This window comes from Notothenia rossii (genome assembly GCF_949606895.1).
Source record: "Notothenia rossii genome assembly, chromosome: 9".
NCBI lineage: Eukaryota > Metazoa > Chordata > Actinopteri > Perciformes > Nototheniidae > Notothenia > Notothenia rossii.
Window position 1 is genome coordinate 32,477,904 of NC_136907.1, and position 26,334 is coordinate 32,504,237.

A 26,334-nucleotide genomic window follows, 5' to 3' on the forward strand; every position below is an offset into this window, starting at 1 on the left:
AGGCATCATGGCGCAGTTTCCACAAGTGCACCTAAATAAGAACAGTTTGGTTAGTTAGCGGACAAACTTGTTACTGTGATGTAGATACATTATGCAGTTCTAACATCTGAAATGTAAGAGCGATACTAAATAAAAACCTTTCACTGTGAAACCGTCTGCTCTAGTCTAGTTTGGGACGGTGGATCAGATCTATCACGTTGGTCTGTCTCACTTGCACGATCGGACGGACTACTGTTCAAAATATACGGCTGTACCGACGCCATTGTAAAACTGATGTTCCGCTCAGAGCCGAAAAAAGCACTGTGTTAGACATGGGCGGAGCCTGTCTGGTGGTTGACTAATCAGAACAGAGTGGCCGAGCTGACCAATCGGATCACACTGGGCTCACAGGGAGGGGGGGGGGGGCAGGAGTTCCAACAAGCCGTTTAGGACAGAGAGTGAATACCGGTGAATACACATACTGAGATGCTGTATGAGAAACCAATGTGAGTTTGGAAAATTGCACAGTATGAATCTATTTTAGTATGCCTCAACAATGGAATTATGATCAGTAGAAATCTCCATGACATGGGCCCTTTAACATTGTTTCTTAAAATGAATGTATGTGTATGTTAAAGCTACTATATATAATCTTCCAATATGAAAGCATGGCTGGCTGGTAGTGAGATATGCATAATGTATTGTTGTTCGAATATAAAAGCATGGCCAATCCCTGTATTGTTTCATTTATCTAGTAACCTTTTATGAAATATAAAGCACACAGTATAAATATTGGAGGGATCTGGCTTAGCACTGGTGGCAAACCTCATTCTGTATCCAAATAACAAAGGGGGTAAACAGAGACTGTCTGACCTGATTTTTCGTGCAACTAATAACAAAGGCCATATTTCCGCGCTCTACTTGCTGAATCCTTCATGGTGACAGGTGGTTCTGGTGTGAGTATGATTTATTGGGTTCCATACCGGCTCATCTCTAATGGTGGATGCTTCTGCCTGCAGAATGCAGAGTGATTACTGTCCACTAATTCTTCTTGGCGAGCAGGATAGAAAAATGACAGTGAAAGCTGTGTAGAATGGCTAATCAATACTGTATTTATGCCCAGTGAGGAGACAGCATTGCTCACTTGCAAGCACAACAGAGCTTCCATCAATATGTCCCAGTGGACTTCAGAGGCGAGATAATGAACCTTTCCTTATTTAGAGCAACCAAAACAGAGCAGTCGATAGCTATGGAGGAAAACTCACTCTCTTGAAAAGCGCTTTTAAATAATTATCGCCTTTCAGAATTGTGTTTGATGCCACTCCCTCTACTTCAAACGGCCTCTAAATAACTGACTTTGCTCATCGACCTCCTGTCTCTTCCAATTGCCCTTCACTGTGTACATAACTCTATATAAATATTAACTTTACTTTACCAGTCGGTTTTCTCCTAAATATTGTTTGGGAATTTTATTTTGGACAATTCATAATGTTTATTTCACCACATTATTATAAAAAAAAAAACTATTTGACTAGACATTGTGACGCAAATGTTTGATGTCAGATGTTAAATGATAATTTGGAGAATAAGAAGTGTGTTGTTTATTGTTTCCTAATCTGAGATGCTTGTGCAGTTTGCGGGGACATGTGGAACCATTGTGTGGTAGCTCAGCTAGTTTAAAGAAAAATTATATAACGGATAAGAACACCGATAGGGTGAGCAGGATCCCGACACAAGATTTTGAATCAACCTGAAGTAATCTTTTTATTAATGACCTTTTTCCTGCAAATTATCCTGCGTATTACATCGCTACATGCTAAATAAAACAAGGACTTGACTCACAATATTGATTAAAATTATTAATTGATTTAGCGTTTACTTCCTGTCCTGTTTTGTTCTGCTGATTTTTCTGTCCATTCCTTTCTTGTGCTATTTATTGTTCAGTTTTGTATTTTCTTTACTGGAGACAGTTAAGCATGAATCCAGAGTTTTGTTTCACGTGATTTTCTGATGAAGGAAAACGTTTTTTTTTTGGCTACAGCAGACGTTACATTTACCGGAGTACTTTCTGTGGGTTGATGTGACTGCACATAGTCCCTTGAGCAGAGCATCCTTCTTAGCAACGGCCTGCTATCCTAAGCAACGGTCTGCTCGAAAAAAAGAGCCGACTGTCACATCCTGGTCCTGGCTGATCGCCTCACTCCCTCACCTGATGTGTTTTCCTTCCCTGTTAATCACCTGCCTGGTCTCAATGAGCCTCATCTGTCCCTAATCATTACTCCTCTCCATTGTGTTTAGTCTGTGCTGTTGCCTTGGTCAGTGCCAGTTCGTCTTAGCTGTCTTGCATGAAGTGCTCCAAGAGACTCTCCTAAAAGTAAGCTACAGTCCTACCTGTTAAGCGTCTTTACCAAGTTAGTTGGTTGTTTTGTTGTTGCTGCAATAGTCTTTTTCCACCAACTTAGTTGGTTGTTTTTCGTTGCTTCCAGTCTGTTATTTTTTGGCCTGCAGTATTTTGCCTTTTTGATTAAACGCTTGACTAAACCTTTTTGCCTGGTTGTGCTCTTGAGTCCTATTTTTTGCTTGTGCCAGTACTTGTGTCTGATAGTAGGAGCTGGCCAGCATGGACTCTGTCTGTTTCCTCAGTGGATCCTACTCCAGTCCAGTCTCCAAATCCGAACCTGTCTCCTCACCTCTCCCGACCAGAGCGGTTTTCTGGGGATTCCGGTGATTGTCGGGCTTTCTTGGCTTAGTGCGGCCTCCACTTTGAGCTCCAGGTTGCATGCTACCCATCTGAGCACTCAAGGGTGGCATACATCATCTCCCACCTTTCTGGCAGAGCTGAGGCTTGGGCGATGGCAGAGTGGGTGCAAAGGTCTCCTGTTTGTGACTCCCTCGATCTCTTCTCTGAGACCTTCACCAATATCTTCCATCACACCACACAAGGGAGGGAGGCAGCCAGAGCACTCGTTGGGTTGCGCCAGGGTAAACAGAGGGTTTCTGACTATGCTATCAAGTTCCGTACCCTGGTAGGGGACAGTGACTGGAACCAACCAGTATTGTTTGATGCTTTCCTTTATGGATTGTCCGGCAAATTAAAAGATCAGTTAGCTCCTCTTGAGCTTCCAGCTGATTTGGACTCCCTAATTTCATTGACTATTAAGATTGACAAGCGACTGTTAGAGAGGGAGAGAGAGAGAGAGCGACTGCGATTCCCTGTTTCTCCCACAAGAGGCAGTCTTCACCCAGCTCTTCTTCCTCATGGAATCACCCCAGGACCATGGCTTCCGTCTACAGCGCCTCGCCTCTGTCGCCCCCTGCTGTTCCGGAGGAGCCCATGCTGACTCCTGAAGAGCGACAGCGCCGCCTGTGGGAGGGGAGGTGCTTCTACTGTGGTGAACGGGGACACTCAATCGCCTACTGTCGCTGACTAAAAGATCTGGCTCGCCAGTAAAGAAGAGGGCACTGGTGAGCCGCACTACACTTAATGTTAGTCCCTCACGTTGTCTCCCAAATGTCACTCTCTCTTCGTCTTCTGTGGTTCTCAGGCATCCTGTTTTGGTAGACTCTGGCTCAGATGCCAGTTTTATAGACTTTGAGTTGGCTAAGAAGCTGAAACTTGAGGCCTTCCCCCTTCCAAGACCAATGGAAGCAAGTGCCTTGGATGGGCGTCTTCTCTTTAGGGTAACTCACCACACCCAACCTCTTCAGCTAAGTTTCCAGGAAGGTCACTGAGCTTCTCGTCTTTCATGTTTTTCGGTCCCCCGAACACCCAATCATTTTGGGATACCCCTGGCTTACCCTACATAACCCCCACGTAGACTGGTCCACTGGCAAGATTATTGCTTGGTGTAAGGAATGTTTAAATACCAGTTTTCCGTCCAAATGTTCCCTGGGTGCCCCTCCAGCTGTCCCTGTAATTCAAGACATTTAAGATTCTGATTTCCCTGACATTTCCAAGGTTCCTCAGTGTTAGCATGACCTTAAGGAGGTTTTTAACAAGGCCAGAGCCACCTCGTGTGTACGCTCATCGTGTGTACGATTGTGCTATAGACTTGTTACCAGGCTCTTCACCACCCAGGGGTTGTCTATATTCCCTATCTGCTCCAGAGACATGGGCGATGAAGGAATATGTGGAGTCTTCACTAGCCGCTGGATTAATTCGACTCTCTTCTTCTCCCGCTGGAGCTGGATTTTTCTTTGTGGCAAAAAAGGACAAGTCACTTCACCCCTGCATCGACTACCATGGTTTGAACAACATTACCATCATCTTATGTCATCAGCTTTCAACCAGTTACAAGGTGCTAAGATCTTTTGCTAAGAAGTTAGATCTTAGAAATGCATATCATCTGGTGATAATAAGGGAAGGGGATGAATGGAAAACTGCCTTTAAAGAAACACTGTTTGAGAGGAGGAAACTGGAGGGAAAGCTGAAAGTAAAAGTGCTCGGACCTGGGGCCTCATTTATAAAGCTTTGCGTAGGATTCACGTGGGAATTCACGTGTTTGCCCCCCCCTGGAAAAAGATTCACCAGCCGCCACTGGCTAAACGGTTAAAGTATCTATTTTCTGCCACCCCAACGACAAAAACTAGTATTAAAAACAAACAATGTGCTGGATATGCTGGAGTTTAAGTGATGGACTGATATTTGTGTGAATGAATAACACAATATCAAAGGTTTGATATCATAGCTCAACATCATGTTTGTTGTTTTTTCGTTGCTGATGCTGCCACACAGACATGGCAAACTCAATCAGATGATCTACGTTGTTTCAGTAGACTTCATCTTAATCCTGATGAACACTATGTCTTAAATTAGGGTCAGGTTGATAACACTATACTGATATAAAGTATGAAAGTTGAGGTATATCGTACCTTTATTGCTTATGCACTGTATTGTAAAACGTAACATTACTGAGTGTTTGAGTGGGTTTAAGATGTAGACAGGAGCTGTAAGTAAGTTGTCACACACCTACAGAATATGTTAATAGTCATAGAAATTATTTTCAATAATCCTTAGATGGCGTTGCTAGATTCCACTGTAGACCCGCCCATTTCTTGGATTTTACCATGAGATGGCGCTTCCTTCACAAAAACACATAAACAGCTAATTGGGTAACCTTTGGTCCTTGGTTCACACAGTATGTTTCCTGAGGCCTGCACTACGAATCCTGGATATGTTTGAGTTACCCGGCTTACCTAATCCAAAACAAACGCGCTCTCGCTAAGCGCTCCTACGACGCCAGGGCCGGCCCTGACCAATTTGCTGCCCTAGGCAAGATTTTAGAGGGCTGTATCCACAACCACATTAAAAAATGTGATTTCCATTTTGTGCATCATCAATATGCTCATCTGGAGACTCATAACCAAACTTCCGTTTTGTGGATCTCAACCGCTTTTGTTTGGGAACAGCCTCCACGTTCATCTCCTCACACATCTCCTTTGCAGTTGTCTGTGCATCAGAAAATCCAGTCCTTCTGTAGCAGGTGAGGGAATCTCCTGTTTTCTTCAGCTGGTCGACAGCCACATCCAACTGCATGGAGGTTGACTGCATCAGTTTGCTCAAATGCTGGATCTTGTAAAAGATGTCATACTATATGGTTGTGCAAATGGCAAAACGGTAAGATCCAATCTCCTCAGCCAAAGACTGGGCTTCAACTCTGACCACAGGGTCTGCACTTGTTTCCCTCACCTCCAGAAGAGCCTCTCTGATTTGCCCAGCCTGGTACTTTACTGCCTCAATGCTTTTTATCCTGCTTTTCCCATCTGGTCTCTGACCACAATTTCAGGGTTGTTTTGACATGTTTCAGCAGGATGTCCCATCTATGCGTGGAGGCCGAGAAGAGTTTGTACAACTTTGTTAAATACCCAAAGTAGCCTATAGCATCTGGTGAGCTCTTTGCAACATCAGCTACCACCAGATGTAAGGTGTGAGCACCACAAGGGACACAAAAGCTCTTGGGTTCTGCTGAAGCAACCTAGCCTGTACACCTTTATTCTTACCCTTCATGTTGGCACCGTTGTCATATGCCACCTGAACACAAACTGGAAGCTGATTCCACAAATGTGGAGCTTGATAAGAAAAGGCTCTGGCTCCCATTGTACTTTTTAGAGACTCTAGGAACAACCAACAACCGTGCATTCTTGGAACACAATGCCCTAGTAGGACAGTAGGGTATAATGAGTTCTTTAAGGTAAGATGGCGCCTGCCCATTAAGGGCTTTGTAGGCGAGAAGAATAATTTTAAATTATATCTTGTGTTCTATAGGAAGCCAGTGTAAGGCAGCCAGAACAGGAGTAATGTGGTCCCTTTTCCTAACTCTAGTTAGTACACGTGCTGCAGCATTTTGAATCAACTGAAGCAACTTAACTGATTTCTTGGTACACCCTGATAATAAAGAGTTACAATAATCCAGCCAAGAAGTAACAAATGCATGGACTAGTTTCTCTGCATCGTTTTGAGGCAAGATATGCCTAATTTTGGCAATGTTGCGTAGATGGAAGGAGGCAGTCCGTGAGATTGATTTTATGTGGGCGTTAAAGGATAAATCCTAATCAAATATAACACCAAGATTCTTTACAGTCTCACTAAAGGCCAAATTAATGCCATCCATAACTAGTATATCTTTAGATAGTATGTTTCGTAGATTCTTTGGGCAGAGTACAATAACTTCAGTTTTAGCCGTGTTTAAGATCAAAAAGTTGAAGGTCATCCACGTTTTTAAGTTAAATTTAGGTGATTGATTTCATCAGGCTTGATGGATAAATATAGTTGAGTATCATCCGCATAACAGTGGAAATGTACAGAATAATTCTTTATAATATTGCCTAGCGGAAGCATATATAGTGTGAACAAAATAGGTCCAAGCACTGAGCCCTTTGGCACTCCATGGCTAACTTTGGTTTGCATGGAAGATTCATAATTGACACGTATAAACTGAGAGCGTTCAGATAGATAGGACCTAACCCAGCCTAAAGCAGTTCCTTGTATGCCGACTAAGTGCTCTAGTCTTTGCAATAGGATATCATGGTCGATAGTATCAAATGCAGCACTGAGATAGAGGAAGACAAGAATAGAGACAAGTCCTTTGTCTGAGGCTATTAGAATGTCATTTGTGACTTTAACCAGGGCTGTCACTGTGCTATGATGTGTTCTAAAGCCAGACTGAAAATCTTCAAATAAATCATTGTTTTTTAAGTAAACACACAACTGTTTTGCGACCGCTTTCTCAAGAATTTTTGAGAGGAATGGGAGATTAGAAATAGGTCTATAATTGGCTAAAACATCTGGATCGAGGTTGTGCTTTTTAAGAAGAGATTTTATCACTGCTGCTTTAAATGATTGTGGAACATAGCCTGATAATAAAGACATATTCATAATATTTAATAAAGAAGTGATAATTAATGGAAAAACTTCCTTAACAGCTTAGTTGGAATCGGGTCTAAGATACACGTTGATGGTTTAGAAGAAAGAATCATTGAATTTAATTGTTCAAGGTTTATGGCTGAAAAGCATTCTAGTTTACTATCTAGTGTAATATTAGAACTTACATTTCCGGGAGCTGTTGATAACATACTGGTCAAAGGCAAAAGGTCATTGATTTTGTTTCTAAGAGTAACAATTTTATCGTTAAAAAAGCACATAAAATCATTGCTACTGAGTGCTATGGGAATAGAAGGCTCAATCGAGCTGTGGCTCTCTGTCAGCCTGGCTACAGTGCTGAAAAGAAATCTTGCATTATTCTTATTCCCATCTATTAATGAAGATTAGTAGGCTGCTCTCGCTTTACCCAGTGCTTTCTTATATTCATTGAGAGCAATATGCCAAATTAAACGAGATTCTTCAAGTTTAGTGGAACGCCATATCCTTTCAAGTTGTCTCGACTTTTGCTTTATTTTGCGGGTTTCGGCATTATGCCATGGAGCTAGTCTGTTGTTTTATTTTCTTCTTTTTCATAGGAGCAACAGAGTCCAATTTTATTCGCAGCGCATCTGTAGCACTATCAACAACATGATCAATTTGGGGTGGTGTACATTTTGTACAAGTTTCCTCCCTACCAACACACTCTCACTCCATAAACGTCCAGGAGCGACGCTTGGTCAGGGTCCCGTGGCGTGCAGTTGTGACGCTCCTAGGCTCCTTCAGCTTCATAAAGGGACGCAAATAGCTTCCAACTGATTGCAATGTATTCCAATCTGCGGCGGGATTTGACGCTCATGGAAGCACGGCATTCGTTTGTGTCGGCTGCCCTTAAAGGCAATGTGAGCGTCCATTCCCATTGGATAACGGAGAATTGTACACCCGGAAGTAAGTAATCTCCTTCCTGTCGATTGATTTTACAGTGATATCTGCACTACTCATCGACTAAAAAACACCAGATTATCCTTGTTAATTACACAACATTGATTGGTTTAAATTGTGTGCAATGCTTTTGTATTTTTCCCCTTCGATTCGGAGAAACAAATATTTTTTCGGAGTAAATCATGGCAGAAGACACTACACTACCCAGAATCCCCAGCTATCGTTTAGGACTACACCATGTGCTCTGTTTGACAAACCCCGTGATTAGTTCTCAAGCTCTGTGATTGGTTGACCTCCAACTGCATTCCATTTATTCCAATGGCTGGCGTCTGTCACGTGATCTTCAAATTTCTCCCTGCAGAAAAAAAAAACATGGCCGAACTTTGTTTTATCCTCGGTGAAAAATGCCTATTTTAAAGTTAGTTTGGCCATTAAAATGCGTTTTGATGTCATTTGATGCGAGAAATAGGAGTTGTTTTTTCAGATTATGTGTGCAGTGGATGTACATGATCTTTAGTTTGCTAGTTATTACGAAGATTACTTCAGGAAATTGTGTCCATACAACGTTTTCATTGTTACCAAGGTGGTTGCTAGGGACGCTGCTATCGATATTATTTCTGTTATGTTGTGTAACTGTTTAATGGTGTTATCTTTATTGCTACCCCCTTCCCCGTCAATGTATAGTGTTGGTCCACAGCGCAAACGTATTAGTTATATAACAAAATCTGCATCTAAAATTGTGGCATAGATACGTTATTTTCCCCTGTGCAATTCCAGTCTCACATCTCACATCACATCGTCATTAACGAATACCGGAAACAGACCGGAAACATTTTTTAAAAATAAAATAATACTTTATTCCGAGTGTGCTTGTTTTTCTCTTTGAAAGTCATCACATAACGGCATTGTAATACACGGTTCGGCTGCATTAAATATTACATATCTGCCGTATTTCTCTATTTACAGATGTAACGATTCATTTCAGACAGTTTGAAACGCGAGGGCCGTGATTGGTACGTGATTTATAAAATAATTTTGTTATTCGAAAAAAACGAATGGGAGGAAATGCAGCCCGGCTCTCGATTTTTAATCCTAATTTAATCATCATCTTCACCACGATCATTTATGTTTATGTTCGCCGAATTGACATGAAATCACTGACACATATGAATATACTGTATTCAACTTCATTAAAACGTTATTAACGTGCCTAAAGTCAGTAATTCACCAAAAATATGTATATTTTAATGGAGCTTCGTCGGTCGATCAGGATCCCAAAGTGTAGCGGAGGGATCCTGATCTGGATGAAGGGTGTTATTTTCCCCATAAGGAACAAGTCGCTGCAAATTATCCCGCTTATTACATGGCCACATTCTCAACAAAGTAACGACATGACTCCCAATATTAATTGAAATGCTTTTATGGATTTAGAAAATGTTTTTATTGATTTAAAAAATAGTTGTATGTATTGATTTAAATTGACATGCATCCGCTAAGAAAAATAGTCCATTGTTACCGTTTTTTAAACAGTTTGAATGAAACGGCAGCTCTCAGCTGTGTATTTACACAACTAATGGCCCATCAACCACAGCTCTCTCCCCCCTCCCCCCTCTGATCTTTCTTCTCCAGCAGCTAAATTAAGTTACTCTGAGTGACCATAGACCAGGGGTGTCAAAGTCAAATGCATCAGAGGGCCAAAAAAACAAATTTGCTACAAGCCGAGGGCCGGACTGGTTCAATTTTTATTAAAACATATTAAAATGATTGCACATAACCTATTGAACCAAGACCTAACACAGTGCATCGTATATTATTTAATGATTAAATGAATGAAGCAATATTTTCTTATGGCTCTGTCATTTATTTAAAGGGAAAACATTTTCAACAGGCAAACAGCAAAAAAGTTAATGTCCTTCAAAAATAAAATATGCTCCTTAATATCGAGATAAATGCATAAATGAAATTGCATGCATTATAAACTGAAAATGCAATATTGTGCTGCTCCCATGCTTTCAAATAGTAAAATGAGAAAATAAAAAAATAAAAATAAAATCAGTTGTATTCTTTCTCATGGCTCTTATCTGCAATCCATTAACTGAAAAATAAATATAAATAAATAAAATACAAAAATCTATGGCACACAGACAAAACAATACTTCTTTCAAAGAAAAATCATGTCTTGTAGAAACAAAAAATAAAAATAAATAAAAATTTAACTGAATTAAAAACTAAAAATAAGTTAATGCTCTGTGATGCTCACTTGTCTGAGGCTGAGCCTGATACTTGGTGGTGTCCCATCTTTTGTACAAGTTCATCAATGTTCGGGGTCAGGCTCTGAGCTGAGGAAATCCTCAGGATTGACTCAAGGTGTGTATCAGTAAGACGGCTCCTGTGTGATGTTTTGTTTAGCTTCATCAAAGAGAACATTTGTTCACACAGGTATGTGCTGCCAAACATAGAGAGCGTCTGAGCAGCTTGGATGCGCAGCTGAGGCAATGTGTCGGGGATGAAACGTGCAAACTCAGCAGCACCCACTCTCTCATATTTTTCCCTCAGTGTGTCATTGCACTGGAGCTCAATCAACTCCATTTGCAGGTTTGTTGGTGCGCTTTCCACGTCAACTCCAAAAGGATTGGCGAGCAGTTCAAACCTGCTTTTTTGAGCTTCAAAGTCAGCAAATCGGCGTCGGAAGTCGGCGGCAAGTATGTTGAGTTTATCAGCAAACTCTGCACTCGGGAACACAGCGGTAGAGAGCTTCTCTTTCATTGTCTGGCAGCTGGGAAAGTGGCTCAAGTTTTCTTTCCGCATCTGTGTCTCCCACAGGATCAGCTTGGTTTTAAACGCCTTCACTGTACTGTACATATCAGAGATGACACGCCCCCGTCCCTGCAGCTGCAGGTTCATCGCATTCAGATGGCTTGTGATGTCGCACAGAAACGCCATTTCACACATAAATGTTTCATCTCGGAGCTCTGTTGTGTCTTTCCCTTTGCTTTCCATGAACAGACAGATCTCCTCATGCAGCTCGAAACATCTTTGCAGCACTTTTCCTTGGCTTAGCCATCGCACAGCCGTGTGATAGGGCAAGTCACCATACTCTGTATCTAACTCGCCCAGAAATGCCTTGAACTGGCGGTGATTTAAACCTTTGGCCCTAATGAAGTTAACTGCACGCGTTATGATGCTCATTACATGATCCATTTTCAAGGCTTTGCCACATAACGACTCCTGGTGTATTACGCAGTGATAAGCTGTCAGCTCACCTGTGACGTTTTCGTCCCGCATCCTCTCACGTATTCTTGCCACCAATCCACTCCTATGTCCACACATCGCGGGTGCTCCGTCTGTTGTCAATCCCACGAGTTTTCCCCAAGGCAGCCCCATCTCATTTACACATCTGGATACCTCTTCATACAGATCTTGTCCTGTAGATGTGCCATGCATAGGACGTAATGCCAAAAACTCTTCTGTTATGCCCAGGCTGGAGTCAACTCCACGAATGAAAATTGACAGCTGGGCAATGTCACTTGTGTCGGTGCTCTCATCCGCAGCAAGTGAATATGCGATGAAATCTTTTCCCTTTTCCACAAGCTGTTCTTTTAGATTGGTGGAAAGCTGGTCTACACGTTCAGCAACGGTGTTTCTGCTCAGGCTCACGTTTGAAAATAGCTGCCTTTTGTCTGGGCACACCGTGTCACAAACTTTAAGCATACAGTTTTTGATAAACTCTCCCTCTGTAAAGGGCCGGGCTGATTTTGCAACTTCTTCTGCCACAATAAAACTAGCCTTGACAGCAGCCTCGCTTTGTGATTTGGCTTTTGTGAACAGAGCCTGCCGGGACTTAAGACCTCGTTTTAATTCTTCCACCTTCTGTAGCCTTTGTTCCATGTCCATATTCTTGTCTTTGTCTTTGTGTTTCTTAGACGTTTCATGGTGCCTTCTTAGATTATATTCTTTCATTACGGCCACACTTTCTCCACACAGAAGACACACAGCTTTGCCTTTTACCTCCGTGAACATGTACTCTGCCTCCCACCTGGCTTTAAACCCCCTGTTCTCACCGTCCACCTTCCGTTTAGCCATTATTGGGGAGCGGGGTTGCTGAAAGTTGACATCTGCCCTGAATGCTGATGACTAACGAAGCCGAGGCCCACTTGCGGCGCTGCAGTGAGTTCGCGGGCTACCGTTGCATTGTGGGAAATGTAGTCTTGGTGCGTGCAAAACACAAGCAGGCGGCTGTGGCCTGCGGGCCGGTTCTAATACTAATCAAATATCATCCCGGGGGCCAAGATAATTCATTCGCGGGCCGGATCTGGCCCGCGGGCCTTGACTTTGACACCCCTGCCATAGACTGTATGTGACAAGCTTACAGTTAGTGACGTAACAACACCATAAAAGCTGGTGGGTTGAAAGCAATACGGGAGGTAAAAATAACTACAATAATTGTGACTTATTTATTGTGGCTTTTATGTTTTTAGGTATAACATTTTATGTAATAAAGGCTTATAGTTCACCCTTCTCTAAAAGCCTTCAACAATGACAATATTCATAGTAATTTAATAAATCCTTCCAACACACATTGTAAAAAATAGCCTACTGTAAGTTAAGAAATCATTTCAATATGTACATCTTCTGATGTAACAACAATAACATAATAAATAGTAACATAGCTGAACATGGTATTGCACATTTAGCTTTGAGTGTTACTGACCTGAGATGTTTTTATTACATGAATTAAGGTGACTGAGGCTTTTTAACATACAGGGATGCAAACTCATCAGGTATGAAAAAGGTGAGAAGGATCCGAGCCCCCGGCTCCCCCACCCCACAGAATGACAGAGGATTTTAGCAGTCAGAACAACTAAAGCAGCAGTGTTAATAATAACAGAAACGCCAAAGAGTCACATCTAATAGAAATATATAAAAGCATTTATTTTAAATTGTGGAGCAGTCAGTTTATAATTTGGCAGCACTGTTGAGCATTTTGAAAATGTATTTTCATACCTCTGTGCAAGGCTTAAGTCTTTTTATCTTTATAGCCACATGGTGTAAAGTAACTAAGTTCATAAACTCAACAAGTACTATACTTGGGCACAATTTTGAGATACTTGTACTTTATTTAAGTATTTCAATGTTTTGCTACTTTGTTCTTCTACTCCACTACAGTTCAGAGGTACATGCTGTACTTTGACTCCACTACATGTATTTAATACCTTTAGTTACTTCACAGATCTGGATTAATTAAGTGAAATATAATCAAGTGTTAAATCAGACTTTAGTTCCACCTGGAGTAAATCCACAAGCTACCCTGCAGTATACAAAGTCATTCAAACTAGCTGCACCTTTACCAGCTTTGAGAACACTTTCATGATCAATCATTATAAAACATATCATATATATTATTCTGAAATGGACCAATCTGCACAATGACTACTTTTACTGTCGCTACTTTCACTATATTTTGATGATAATACTTTTCTACTTTTACTTGAGGAACATTTTGAATGCAGGACTTTTACTGTAACAGAGTATTCCTACACTCTGGGACTATTACTTTTACTCAAGTACAAGATCTGAGTACTTCTACTTTTACTCAAGTACAAGACCTGAGTACTTCTACTTTTACTCTAGTACAAGATCTGTGTGCTTCTACTTTTACTCAAGTACAAGACCTGAGTGCTTCTACTTTTACTCAAGTACAAGATTTGAGTACTTCTACTTTTACTCTAGTACAAGATCTGTGTGCTTCTACTTTTACTCAAGTACAAGATTTGAGTACTTCTACTTTTACTCTAGTACAAGATCTGTGTGCTTCTACTTTTACTCAAGTACAAGATCTGAGTTCTTCTACTTTTACTCAAGTACAAGACCTGAGTACTTCTACTTTTACTCAAGTAGAAGATCTGAGTACTTCTACTTTTACTCAAGTACAATATATATATACTAATACCACCTCTGTTTATAGCCTATGAAAATTAGATTAGAAATAGAAGGCTAAAGCTAACGTTAGCAGATAGTGACAATGTATGCTAGCTAGCTAGCTCAACGATTCCTTAAATAATATTGCCACAGAAAAAAAATTCAGTTCACATCACGCTCTGCCGCTCCGACAGGGAGCTCTGCTCTGAACACCTGAACAGCCTGTTCTAACAGCTGTTCACCAGCGGTCCAGTCTGTGCCACAGTGACTCCGGACGCACAGTTAATATTAACGAACACACCCGTAGGTAATGTAGCTGCTGAAGCTAGACCATCATCTCGGAGCAGCAGAGCCTTATTATACATCCATGAGCAGAGCCGACAGGCAGGAAGACTCGAGCACACAGCTCGTACTTCATTATAATATATAAAAAAAGAACACCATGCGTGTCATGATGGCACATAACAGCTCACGGCCGCAGATTACTCCGGGTCCCAGCCCCCCCCATACCCCAAAAATATTTGTATTGCAGATCTACATGAAATACACAAACGACTTATTTTGGATTCAAAACGGCGAATTTCGCCGAAAGGTGACAAGTTCGCATCACTGAACATAGACAGAGCACAACTGAAACATAACATCTGAAACGATGTAACAACATAATACACTTGTGGGGATGCTTGGGATGTGAGGAGTGAGGGACACGGCTTAGAACTGGCGTGTCGACTGGCAGGACAGGAGAGTGTGTGCACTAGTCTGCCTTGATCTATGAATTCATGTCCGTGACACTCACTGTTGCCCACAGCTGTTTTATAGAAGGAAATTCCTTCACTTCATGAAAGTGTTTTAACCACACACACCTCTACACACACATGACGGGTGTTATTTTCCCCATAAGGAACAAGTCGCTGCAAATTATCCCGCTTATTACACGGCCACATTCTCAACAAAGTAACGACATGACTCCCAATATTAATTGAAATGCTTTTATGGATTTAGAAAATGTTTTTATTGATTTAAAAAATAGTTGTATGTATTGATTTAAAAAATAGTTGTATGTATTGATTTAAATTGACATGCATCCGCTAAGAAAAATAGTCCGTTGTTACAGTTTTTTAAACAGTCTGAATGAAACGGCAGCTCTCAGCAGTGTATTTACACAACTAATGGCCCATCAACCACAGCTCTCTCCCCCCTCCCCCCTCCCCCCTTGATCTTTCTTCTCCAGCAGCTAAATTAACGGTAGGTTACTCTGAGTGACAAGCTTACAGTTAGACACAACACTGCCATTGCAAGTGACCCTCAGTTAGTTGACTTTTATGTTCAACTGCTAAATTCGTTACTGATAAAAAAGGGCTTCTACTGTACCTAATTACCTTAACACTAGAACCGCCAGAGGTTTTTGTATAGGCCTACCTAAACCCGTCAAATCCCGCTATTAGAATGCAATTTTTAACAACATAGGGTGCTACATAACACACTTTCAGGAAAAGTCACGGACTGGGAGACTTTAATATTTGATTGAAAAAAAGTTACATTGCACACACAACACACATCACACAAATTGACCCGATTGGCGGTTCTAGTGTTAAATAAACTCACTAATTAATGAAACCAGTTCAATACGCATTATTCTTATTCTTATCGTTCTTTATGAGCGCAGAAATACTCTTAAAATCAGATCTGTTTTTTTAAATGAAATCTGACGGCAGGCAGTTAGCTCTGATCACCTATGATAAATGCGCCGCAACTAATCGCTGGCCATTCAGCCACAGACACTGTTCGAAATGGGGGGGAGCTAGGGGGAGCTTGGCTCTCCCGAAGAGGGAGGGAGCTCCCTTAATTGCTGACTTTGAGATAAATAGGGGGAGCCCAAAACAATCGTGCATATTTGTGTCACACAGATTAGAAATGTTGAGTTTCTGTAAATAACAGTTCTTGAAATAAATAATAGTTATTGTTCATTACAGTTACTGAATATTTGTTTTATATTTGTGAATATGTCTGGGTGTTGCCATCTGTACGTGGCGGCGCTGCATTCTTACTTACGTTGCTATGGTTATGGCGGTGATGCCGGCGCGGTATTTGAAATGTTCATATTGATATTTTTTTAACTCTGGCTGTGTAATAAAAAAATATGGCAAAACGAAAACAGCCAAGCGTCACAGCTTTTGGATTCACAAGCAAAGAAGCGAAGGAGTCTAAAAATGACAACGTGAACGGAAAACAACTTTTAGTTGGCCGGCTGTAAGCGGCGTTAGGGTCGAGTTTGACAGCTCCACACCGAGGGAGAGGCCTGCCGATGCGGAGCCTGAAGAGGCTTCAACAACGGCCACATCCGCCGGCATAGTGACACCGTCTGTATTAGTAGAAGAGTGTTTTTATAGCAATTGATCGCATCCGCGCTGCTGCGCCAGTCAACAGAGCGTGCGTGTGACATATTTAGTAGCAGGATGTGCTCTGAAAAATAGGGCTCCCCGAAAGCAAATGGGTAATTCGAAAACTGACAGAGCTCCCTCAATACAAATCAAACTGTAGACGGTGTGAAAGCACCTATTGTTTTAAATAATGGTCGGAATGTGACCTGTGAGCCTTCTGAATTACCGTGGGACAGCACATTCTAAACTAAAATGTTCAATCAATAAAGTAACATCTTATCTTATCTTAATAATATCTTCATATTAATAATAATAATAAATCATACAGTATGTGTCCGAAAGGGAGCAGGAGGAAGCAAACATAAACATATACTGCATATTAAAGCAAACGATTGTAAAGGTTAAAGTATGAGCATAACAAATAAAGAAGTGTAATGTAAACATTTACATTATAATTATGATTATTTAATATATAAAGACTATATATTATTGAATTACAAGATTAGATATACTTTAGTTGATCTAAAATATTGATGTGTTCAAATGCTCTTCAAAACACAACTGAAAGTCTATGAAACTTGTCTTTCTGTATTTGTGAATGAAGCGCCATCTCCTGGTTAAAACCTGAAATTGAAAATCTGGCAACGCCCTCTTGGAAAATAGTGGGAGGGCTTAACATTCCTCTATACTGGTCTTTGGCAGGCCGTAGGCAAGAAGCTGTAAGCTGGAGTCCGAAATTCAGTGCTACATCTGTATAGAGCCCTGATGAGAAGACTTCTAGACAAACATGAGGAACTGCCGCCAACACTGAAAATGTGACGTGGATCACAAATATATCAGCAATTAAACAACATCTTACATTTCTTTTCACACAATACGTCTCCTTGCAATATCAACACTAATTTGGCAGTTCTTTTATATTTGATCCTATTGGTAGATAGGCTGTATTTACACCATAAAGGTGCACAGCTGATAGAAAGGGACACCTAGTGGTTAAAGCATGTTATTGAATTTCATTATTTTTATTATTAGATATTAATAGGATCCCTATAAAGTATATTCATTACTCGTTATTCTCTACTAATAGTTAATTAAAGACTGTATATAATGACTATTTTGCACATCCCTCAAGATTTCAAGATTTTCTAAGGTTTATTGACATATCATATACATAAACGGTGTAGTTATGCAATGAATGACAAACTTGGGTCGCAGGTTCCTCAATAGTGCATTACAAGACATCTATCAATATTTGTGCATACCTCCAGCAATGTTAACTATGTTGAAGCACTTATTTTTACTGACATTATACATATGTATTATACTCTTAAAAGATGTATGTAGATATTTCATCTCCGGCCTTGTCAGGTATTGAAAAATCAATAAATAAAGAACACAGAATTATTAAATATAAAACACAGAATTTGTGTGATTATACTAAATGATTTACAAATAAACACCACTGCATATTTACAACTGTTACACATGCTGATGTAACGCAAATGTTTCCAACTTGGGATCAATAAAGTATATCTTATCTTAAGATGATCGATGGCTACTGTCATATTTGCAAAATTTGCCTCTGAACCTTGACAAGTGCATGTTTCAGGCTTATCAATTAACAACAGGAGGGGTCACAGACATAAGACCAGCTATTAAATAAAGCTCTTCTGACCTTAGCTGGCATGTGGGTATATATTAATGCTGCCCATTATGGGCACAAGCAATTTTCACCCATTTATTAATTATATGTTTTACATTTGAGTGTTTCCTATCCCCTAAACCTCCAGGGATGTACAAAGTTTGATACTGGCAACTTCTTATCATGGGAAATACAAAAACGTCTTTTAAAACTACAATTCCCAGTAGAGACGTGCCATAGATAGAGAACCTGTTGCGAAACACAATAGCCAGCATGTGTAGTTCTGGGGACGGGGTGGGGGAGGGGGGGACGCGGTGGACCCGTTCAAATCCAGTTTTGGACAGTCTGCCGTGGTTCCATCCCATTTCAAGTGCTGTTCGACGCTCGGCGTAACCCTCGGAGCACACTCTCCAATCACAGAGCTTGAGGACTATCACAGGGTTTGTCAAGCGAAGCGGAGAGAATACTTACTTCCGGGTGTAATATTCTCTAAAGCAAATTAGCTGCTCCGACCCTCGGTCTTGACGGACTCCAACGTGTTTATTAATCAAACAAATAAATAAACACAAGGATAATTATGTGTTATTGTTGAGTAAATGGAGAATTGCACAGGGGAAACTAACGTAGGCTATCTATGCCACAATTTTAGATGCAGATTTTGTTAAACTTATACGTTTGCGCTGTGGACCAACACTATACATTGACGGGGAATGGGGTAGCAATAAAGATAATACCATTAAACCCATACACAACATAACAGAAATAATACCGATAGCAGCGTCCCTAGCAACAAGTAGTTAATAATAATAAAAGACATTAAGAAAAAGGCATTTTAAACAGTCATTAAAAAGCAACACAATCTACCTGCATCGTATTACTCTAAACGTATAATAACGTGCTTTAACCAGTGGGTGGTTTGGGTTAAAAAGCTGTCAAGTTTACAGTGTTAACAAAATAAAATATACTGCCGTTTACGGTTTAGTTTACGACGGATATATTTAGTTATTGTTTTGATATTTGTAACACAAAAGCGATGGAAAAAACCCACAACAACACAGAAAAGATGGTCTTAGCATGACCCAGCGTTCTAGTAGTTAATAAAAAATAATAATATCAAAACAAAATATTACTACTAACTTTATTGTGAAATTCAAACTGAAAAGTAAAAGAATAGTTTCCGGTCTATTCTGAGCCCGATATCTGTAGATAAATAAAAATAAAGAACTATGACAGATGTGTAATATATTTAATGCAGCCGAACCATTTATTACAATGCATTCATGTGATGACTTTCAAAGAGTAAAGCAAGCACTGCTGAATAAAGTATGATTTTATCTTTTACGAAACGTTTTTTTTCATATGGAATTCAGTTGGAGGTCAACCAATCACAGAGCTTGAGAACTAATCATGGGGTTTGTCAAACAGAGCACATGGTGTAGTCCTAAACGATAGCTGGGGATTCTGGGTAGTGTAGTGTCTTCTTCCATCCTTTACTCCAAAAAAATATTTGTTTCTTCGAATCGAAGGGGAAAAATACAAAAGCATTGCACACAATTTCAACCAATCAATGTTGTGTAATTAACAAGAATAATCTGGTGTTTTTTATGCGATGAGTAGTGCAGATATCACTCTAAAATCAATTGACATTAAGGGGAATACTTACTTCCGGGTGTACAATTCTCCGTTATCCAATGGGAATGGACGCTCACATTGCCTTTAAGGGCAGCCGACACAAACGAATGCCGTGCTTCCATGAGCGTCAAATCCCGCCGCAGATGGGAATACATTGCAATCAGTTGAAAGCTATTTGCGTCTGAAGGAGCCTAGGAGCGTCACAACTGCACGCCACGGGAACCTGACCAAGCGTTGCTCCTGGACGTTTATGGAGTGAGAGTGTGTTGCCCCTACATGCAGACATTCTATTGAGTTAAGGATTGATGGAATCTCTTCCTTACATTTGGCACTAGCACTAACAGATAGGTTTCTGCCGCAGGAGCTTTTGACTAATGGTTTGTAGTCTAGTAGCAGTACTTAAAAAGTTACCAAAAAATGGTCGGATAACGCAGGATTATGCGGTTCGACTAATAGTTTCACCCATTTTCCATGGTTCTCCAAAAAGTTGACTTAGACTTTTTCTGAGTCTGGAGGAATGCAAGGGGAGTTGGCAGGGGACTCTACCCGCATTATGAGGATCTATCTTGGGATACATTCTTTCATTTTCACCCATTTTCAACATGAATATTAAAGTCACCTACGATAATTACTTTATCTGTTTTAATTATCAAAGTTGATAAAAACTCAGAGAATTCTGATAAAAATTCTGAATAAGGACCTGGTGGACGGTATACTGTAACAAATGAGATCGGCTGCAAAGTTTTCCAGGTCGGATGCGTAACCCCTAGATTCCACCGGGTCCGTCTGCGTTGCGTTACGGGCACGTTACGGCTGCGCCCAGGGGCGGACTGGCCATCTGTAGAATCTGGAGAACGGCCGGCCGGGCCTTTAAAAAAAACTGTTTAACATCATCATTTAAGTTGCGCTGACGGCCGACAGAGGGCGAAAGCGGCCGCTAATGCAGTTGTGTGGTTCTTATCTGTCAAATAATCACACACGAAGAAAAAAAAGACCGGCCACCACACACAAAGAGAAGGGATTAGACGCCGCGACAGACAGGGAGAATGAAAAAACATGGATTCAAATCAAAGAAAACTAAAAGAAAAAGGTGGGGCCGAGAAGGCAAGAGAAAAAAAGGAAGAGAATGATGAGGGCGAGAGTTCAGATATACAGCCAGCCTACTGCATTCATGTTGAGGGACAGTGTTGAGCTGGTGGAAGAACCAGCTCACATACAAGTGCAGGGCAAGAGCTAGAGGTGGGTGAAAATTATCCCTTGAACTTGGCGTTTTCTCCTGGAGGCCAAGGGAAGCCAGGCTTCCCCTGTTTTTTTGGATTGTAGTTGAGTCATTCTACAATTTAGGGTACATTCCATGTCCATTGATGTCAATTGATGATAATTATAATTTCTATTTTCTTCAAAAATATCATATTTTGCCTATTAATGGAAAGCATGTTATAATATCACACAAACATTATGTGCATCCTATGCTTAATTTAGCTTGAAATGTGTCAGGATGTTCTTAAATTGACAGTTTTTGCTATGTCCGTTTTTCAGTTGAGGGTGTCTTGGTTTCAAAATAATGAATAAAAACCATTTAAGTAAATAAAAACTATTATTCATTTATTTCAAAAGTCTAAATACTAAAGAATAATCATATTTTTTTAATTGATTTCCTCCTTTAAATAATTAAAAATATCTTAATATATGAATGTCCACAAAAGTTCTGTCAACTATGTTACTAACAAATCTCCCCCCTTTAAAATGGTTTGTCCCAATACCATGTCACCAGCATCACATGATGCCATGTTCCTCTTTGGCTGACATTTTGAACACACTGTGGTGAGTGTCCTCTAATTTTTTACAATATTCTATGTATAATTGTATTTTAATTGACCATCAACAATGTTACGTACATTGTTATGGTTTAAAGTTGTTTAATGATTTTAATTCAATGATATGTTAAAATGTGATGTTAACCTGTTCAAGAAAATGACATGTGGTCATCCAGGCAAGGCCTACCATTGAAATGATGGGTCAAAATAGGGAAATTGTCAAATAGGTTACCTGTCAACTGAGTTACCTCAGTACTGGGTAACTCAGTTGACAGGTAACCTAGTTGACAATTTGTATGACATGTAGACGTCATTACACAGCATTATCATTCTACATATGTCTCAACACACTTTTTTATCCAATTATTTAAAATAGATGTCAGCAGCTGAGAAACAGCGGATATACAGGGCTCGTCAAGATGCTGATCCTGCAAGAAAGGCAGCATATTTAGAGAAGCAGAGAGAGGCATGGCACAGGTTCAGATCAGAAGGGAAGGTGAAAACAGTGGCAGAGATGAGTGACAGAGATACAAGAAGCAAGAGGGCCTATTGGAGGAAGGCACAGCAGAGAAGCAGAGAAAGACAACACAGGCTTGACAACTTAGCTACACCACCAGACAGTCCAGACGGCCAAGTTGAAGTTGTCCATCAACCTCAGGAAACAAGGTAGAGATTTATGATAGCAAGACAGAAACAGGTTTATGTTTTCAACAAGAAAAAAAGTAGAAGGTTTCCATTAATATGCTGTATACACAGCACATTATCTGTAACGTAATTTATTTTGTTTATTTCAGACATAAAGAAGCTGGAAGAAAAAAGGTCAGGAGAGAACACTCAAAATTACACAGAGAAATACAAAAACTGAAACATTTGCTCGGGAAACAAAAAAAAACAACAGACAAACTACGCAAAAGACTCAAAAGACGCTGTGCGGTCTCAGAGTCCCCGGCATCAAAAACAAGGCGACTGCTACACAATGTCCCTGTTTCTGGCGAAGTGCGGAGATCATTGCTTGTTCATCATGCCCTCATGGCCAACATCAAGGACGCCTTTGCCACCACCAAAAGGAGAACACACAGGCAGGCAATGTCACAAATTCTAACTGGGAAGATCCTTAAAAAGTATGGATTACAAAAAGAAGTTCGTACAGCACTACACATCTCCAGAAAGAGGAACAAGAATCCTGCTGAAGGCAATATAAAGTACCGAAGCCTATGCTACCGAATTCAAGACAGCGTCATTGCTTACCTGACGAGAGATGAAAGCAGCCGATTGATAGCAGGCAAAGCACAAACAATCACCAGGCGGAAGATAAAGAAACAGAAGAGGTTTTTAAATGATACCCTGAGAAACCTCCACAGGAAATTTCTCACTGAACATCCTAATTACAATCTCTCGTACTCCTTGTTCTGTCGTATGCGTCCCTTCTGGGTGGTTAACCCAACACTTGCAGACAGACAAACCTGTCTTTGCAAGGTTCATGAGAATCTTTCCTTTCTGGCTGAAAAGCTTCACACTCTTAAGTTAATTAGGAGCGTGGACATGGAAGACCTGACAACATCAATAAGCTGCAATCCAAATTCAAAGGACTGCATGTACAACGAGTGTCCCCACTGCAAAGGACAGGAGTTTGCCATCGCAGCAGAAGTTAACCTTCAGGCAAATGTCGAACTCACTCAGTGGTTAACTGAAACAGTCATCAGAGAAAAGAAAAACAAAGATGGTAAAAAGGACAAGGTCCCCATGAAAATCACTTTGAAGAAGAAAAAGGACATAATGTTGGCGGATCTGCTGGAGATGTTTCAAGGCCAATTGAGACATTTCAAACAGCATACATTTAACATTAAAAGCCAGTTCGCCCAATACCCTAAATTAAGAAAAAGCATGAACAACCAAGAATGCTTGATTCATGTGGATTTCTCGGAGAATTACTCATGTAAGCTTGCAGCAGAAATCCAGGCAATGCACTTTGCCCCAAACCAGAAGCAAGCAACGCTCCACACAGGAATCCTTCATGTTGGTGGGACAGCAGAGCACATGTGCTTTGGCACAATTACGGCATCAAAGGAGAAAGGCCCATCTGCCATTTGGGCACATTTGTCCCCCATCCTGGATGAAGTGAAGGCCTCGTATCCTTCTGTCGAGGTGGTGCATTTCTTCAGTGACAGTCCATGCACGCAATACAGACAGAAGGGAAACTTCTTCCTCTTTAGCACAGAGCTGATGAACCGTGGTTTCAAAAGGGGGACATGGAACTTTTTTGAAGCAAGCCATGGGAAGGGTGCTCCAGATGGAGTGGGAGGCCTCCTGAAGCGAACGGCTGACAGGCTTGTTAGCCAAGGTCATGACATCCCTTCAGCAGAACATCTCTACAGTGCTTTGGTCAACAGCGGAACAGTTAGGGTGTTCTACATCGGAGAGAATCTGGTGGATGAAGCAATTAACAAGATGCCAAGTCATCTGCCAGCAGTGCCCTCAACTATGCGTATCCACCAGGTGGTCACAGGGGCACCAGGAGAGATCTTGTATCGAGATGTAAGTTGCCCTTGCACCGCTAGACAAAGTTATGAGTGTCGCTGTGATGACACTCATACTTTTAGTTTTGAGGTTCAGCAAACAACCCCTTCGCTGCCTCAAGCACCTAAAAGAAACAGCAAAGAGAATGAAAGGCTGTGGGGTCCTGATTCAATTGGCCAGTGGTGTGCCCTTAAATATGATGGAGATATTTACCCAGGAGTCATTCAGGAGGTCATGGACACACATGTGCAGGTAAAGTGCATGCACGTTGCCGGTGTCAACCGGTTCTTCTGGCCACTGAGAGAGGATGTGCTTTTGTACCTTTTTGAGAACATTTTGAGAGGGATTCCTCCTCAAAAGTCAGTGACCTCACGCCACTTGGAGATTGACAAAGACATCTGGGGCCGTATTCACAAAGCGTTTTATCTTACCGCTAGGAGTGCTCCTAACTCGCGCTAAAACATTTTCCGTAGGAGTTTTTTCCTAAAAGTTATTCACAAAGCCGCTGAGACCTACTCATACTAAGGATAAATCACTAAGAGTGAACTAAGAGTGAACTAAGAGTGACGCGCCGTTGCTATGGACTACGTCGATTCTCGTGCATGAGTTTAGAAGCGGTCAGTACGGTGATTGGTTGTTCAGAGCAGGCGGTCTCGGTGAAACTCATCCGCAACATCCCACAAACGAGCCCACTAAATCACCGAAAAACAAGGAAATACCCTAGGCTAGAAATGTATTCCTATCAAATAGTTATGGACAATGCAGTTAGCAGAATACACGCATGATGACAAGTTTGTGCAGACCACGATAATGACGTTGTATATGCACGTTAAAGAGAGAGAGCAAACAATAAAAATACGTAAATTGCATTAAATCAAGGGGGCAATTAAAAGCACCCTGCAAACTATTATCCAATGAGCATATTTCCAGCACTTAAAGAGCCTGTGACACGAACCCAACAACTGTTGTGCAATGAAATAGTGGGCTACTAGTAATCTCGAACCGTCAGTTTAAAAAAGAAAAAGCGATACCGTTCCGATAAATATCAATAATTTCGAACATCGCGGGAAAATTCCTTCGACTCATTTTGAGGTTTTGGGGGAAGCCGGATGTGACGTCAATGCGGGAACGCTTCACTGTGCGGCGAGAGAGCCAAACACGGACAAAGTGTGTTGTCATGCGTAGAAATGGTGAATTACTGAGTTTAGGCAAGTTAATAACGTTTTAATGAAGTTGACTACAGTATATTCAAATTTGTCAGTGCTTTCATGTCAATTCGGCGAACATAAACATAAATGATCGTGGTGAAGATCATGATTAAATTAGGATTAAAAATCGGTAGTGAGAGCTGCTGAATTTCCTCCCGTCGGATGTGATATAAAAACAAATCGATTATTTTTGTAAACTCAAGTGGATGAAACTACATTTATTAGTGCTTTCTTGTCAATTCGGCGAACATATGATACATTAAATGATCGTGAGGATGATGATTTAAAAATCTTTGGTTTGAGCCGGTTTGCATTTCCTGATGAGAAAACAAACCTTAGCTTTTTGTAGTTGCAGTCAGTGGTGTAGTGGGCGTTGGACGCGGGGGTACGCCGTACCCCCATTTATTTGAAGCATGATTTCTTTTTTTAATAGTCTAATACATCTAAAATCATTGCCAGTGTTATCAGTTGCAAGTGTGTGTTTGTTGTAATAATGACAAAAACATAATAGGCAGATTTCACAGTAATTATAATAAAAACGTAGCTCAAGCATTTATGCAACTTGATTTGAAGCGTGTGTGTGTGAGGGGCAGAACTGTGTGTGTAGGGTGACCAGGTGTGCCGCACTGTGCGGGACTGCACACACAGCATTTTTATTATTTGTCCCGCGTCCCACACATTGAGACTATGTCCCGCATTTGAGTGATAGCCGCGCAGAAAGGCCGGATCGGTTCGCTGACAGCTGGCACCGCCCTTTATTATTATATTGTCTAAACGGCATCATGTAAATTGCGCTGACAGGCGACACAGAGGTCCCCAAGCCCCCCCCCCCCCCCCCCCCGTTGACAGTTCACGAGCGCGTCCATAGTGTCTCCCGTCCACCCAGTTAAACATCCCCACTACACCACTGGTTGTAGTAGTACACCAACATGGATTAAAC

The 26,334-nt window shown here is 41.0% G+C and overlaps 2 protein-coding genes across 3 annotated transcripts in view; both read left to right on the forward strand.

Moving 5' to 3' along the window:
* The window catches only part of opcml (opioid binding protein/cell adhesion molecule-like), a 641,537-nt gene that overhangs the window by 219,795 nt on the left and 395,408 nt on the right, over nt 1–26,334 (forward strand). The window lies entirely within an intron of this gene.
* Nucleotides 18,526–24,736, forward strand: LOC307020346 (uncharacterized protein). 2 transcript variants are annotated; one of them, XM_079651643.1, is made up of 3 exons: nt 18,526–21,676; nt 22,046–22,335; nt 22,464–24,736. In XM_079651643.1, the coding sequence occupies exons 2-3, from the start codon at nt 22,046–22,048 to the stop codon at nt 24,643–24,645; spliced, it is 2,472 nt and encodes an 823-aa protein (XP_079507769.1). In that variant the 5' UTR covers nt 18,526–21,676; the 3' UTR covers nt 24,646–24,736. The 2 variants fall into 2 exon arrangements, with proteins under 2 accessions (XP_079507769.1, XP_079507770.1); XM_079651644.1 differs by lacking the exon at nt 18,526–21,676 and having other exon boundaries at nt 21,860–22,335.

Coding starts and splice junctions, on each gene's coding strand:
- LOC307020346 (XM_079651643.1), top strand. CDS start 22,046: ATGTCAGCAGCTGAGAAACAGCGGATATACAGGGCTCGTCAAGATGCT. Junction 22,336..22,463: donor CATCAACCTCAGGAAACAAG/GTAGAGATTTAT, acceptor TGTTTATTTCAG/ACATAAAGAAGCTGGAAGAA.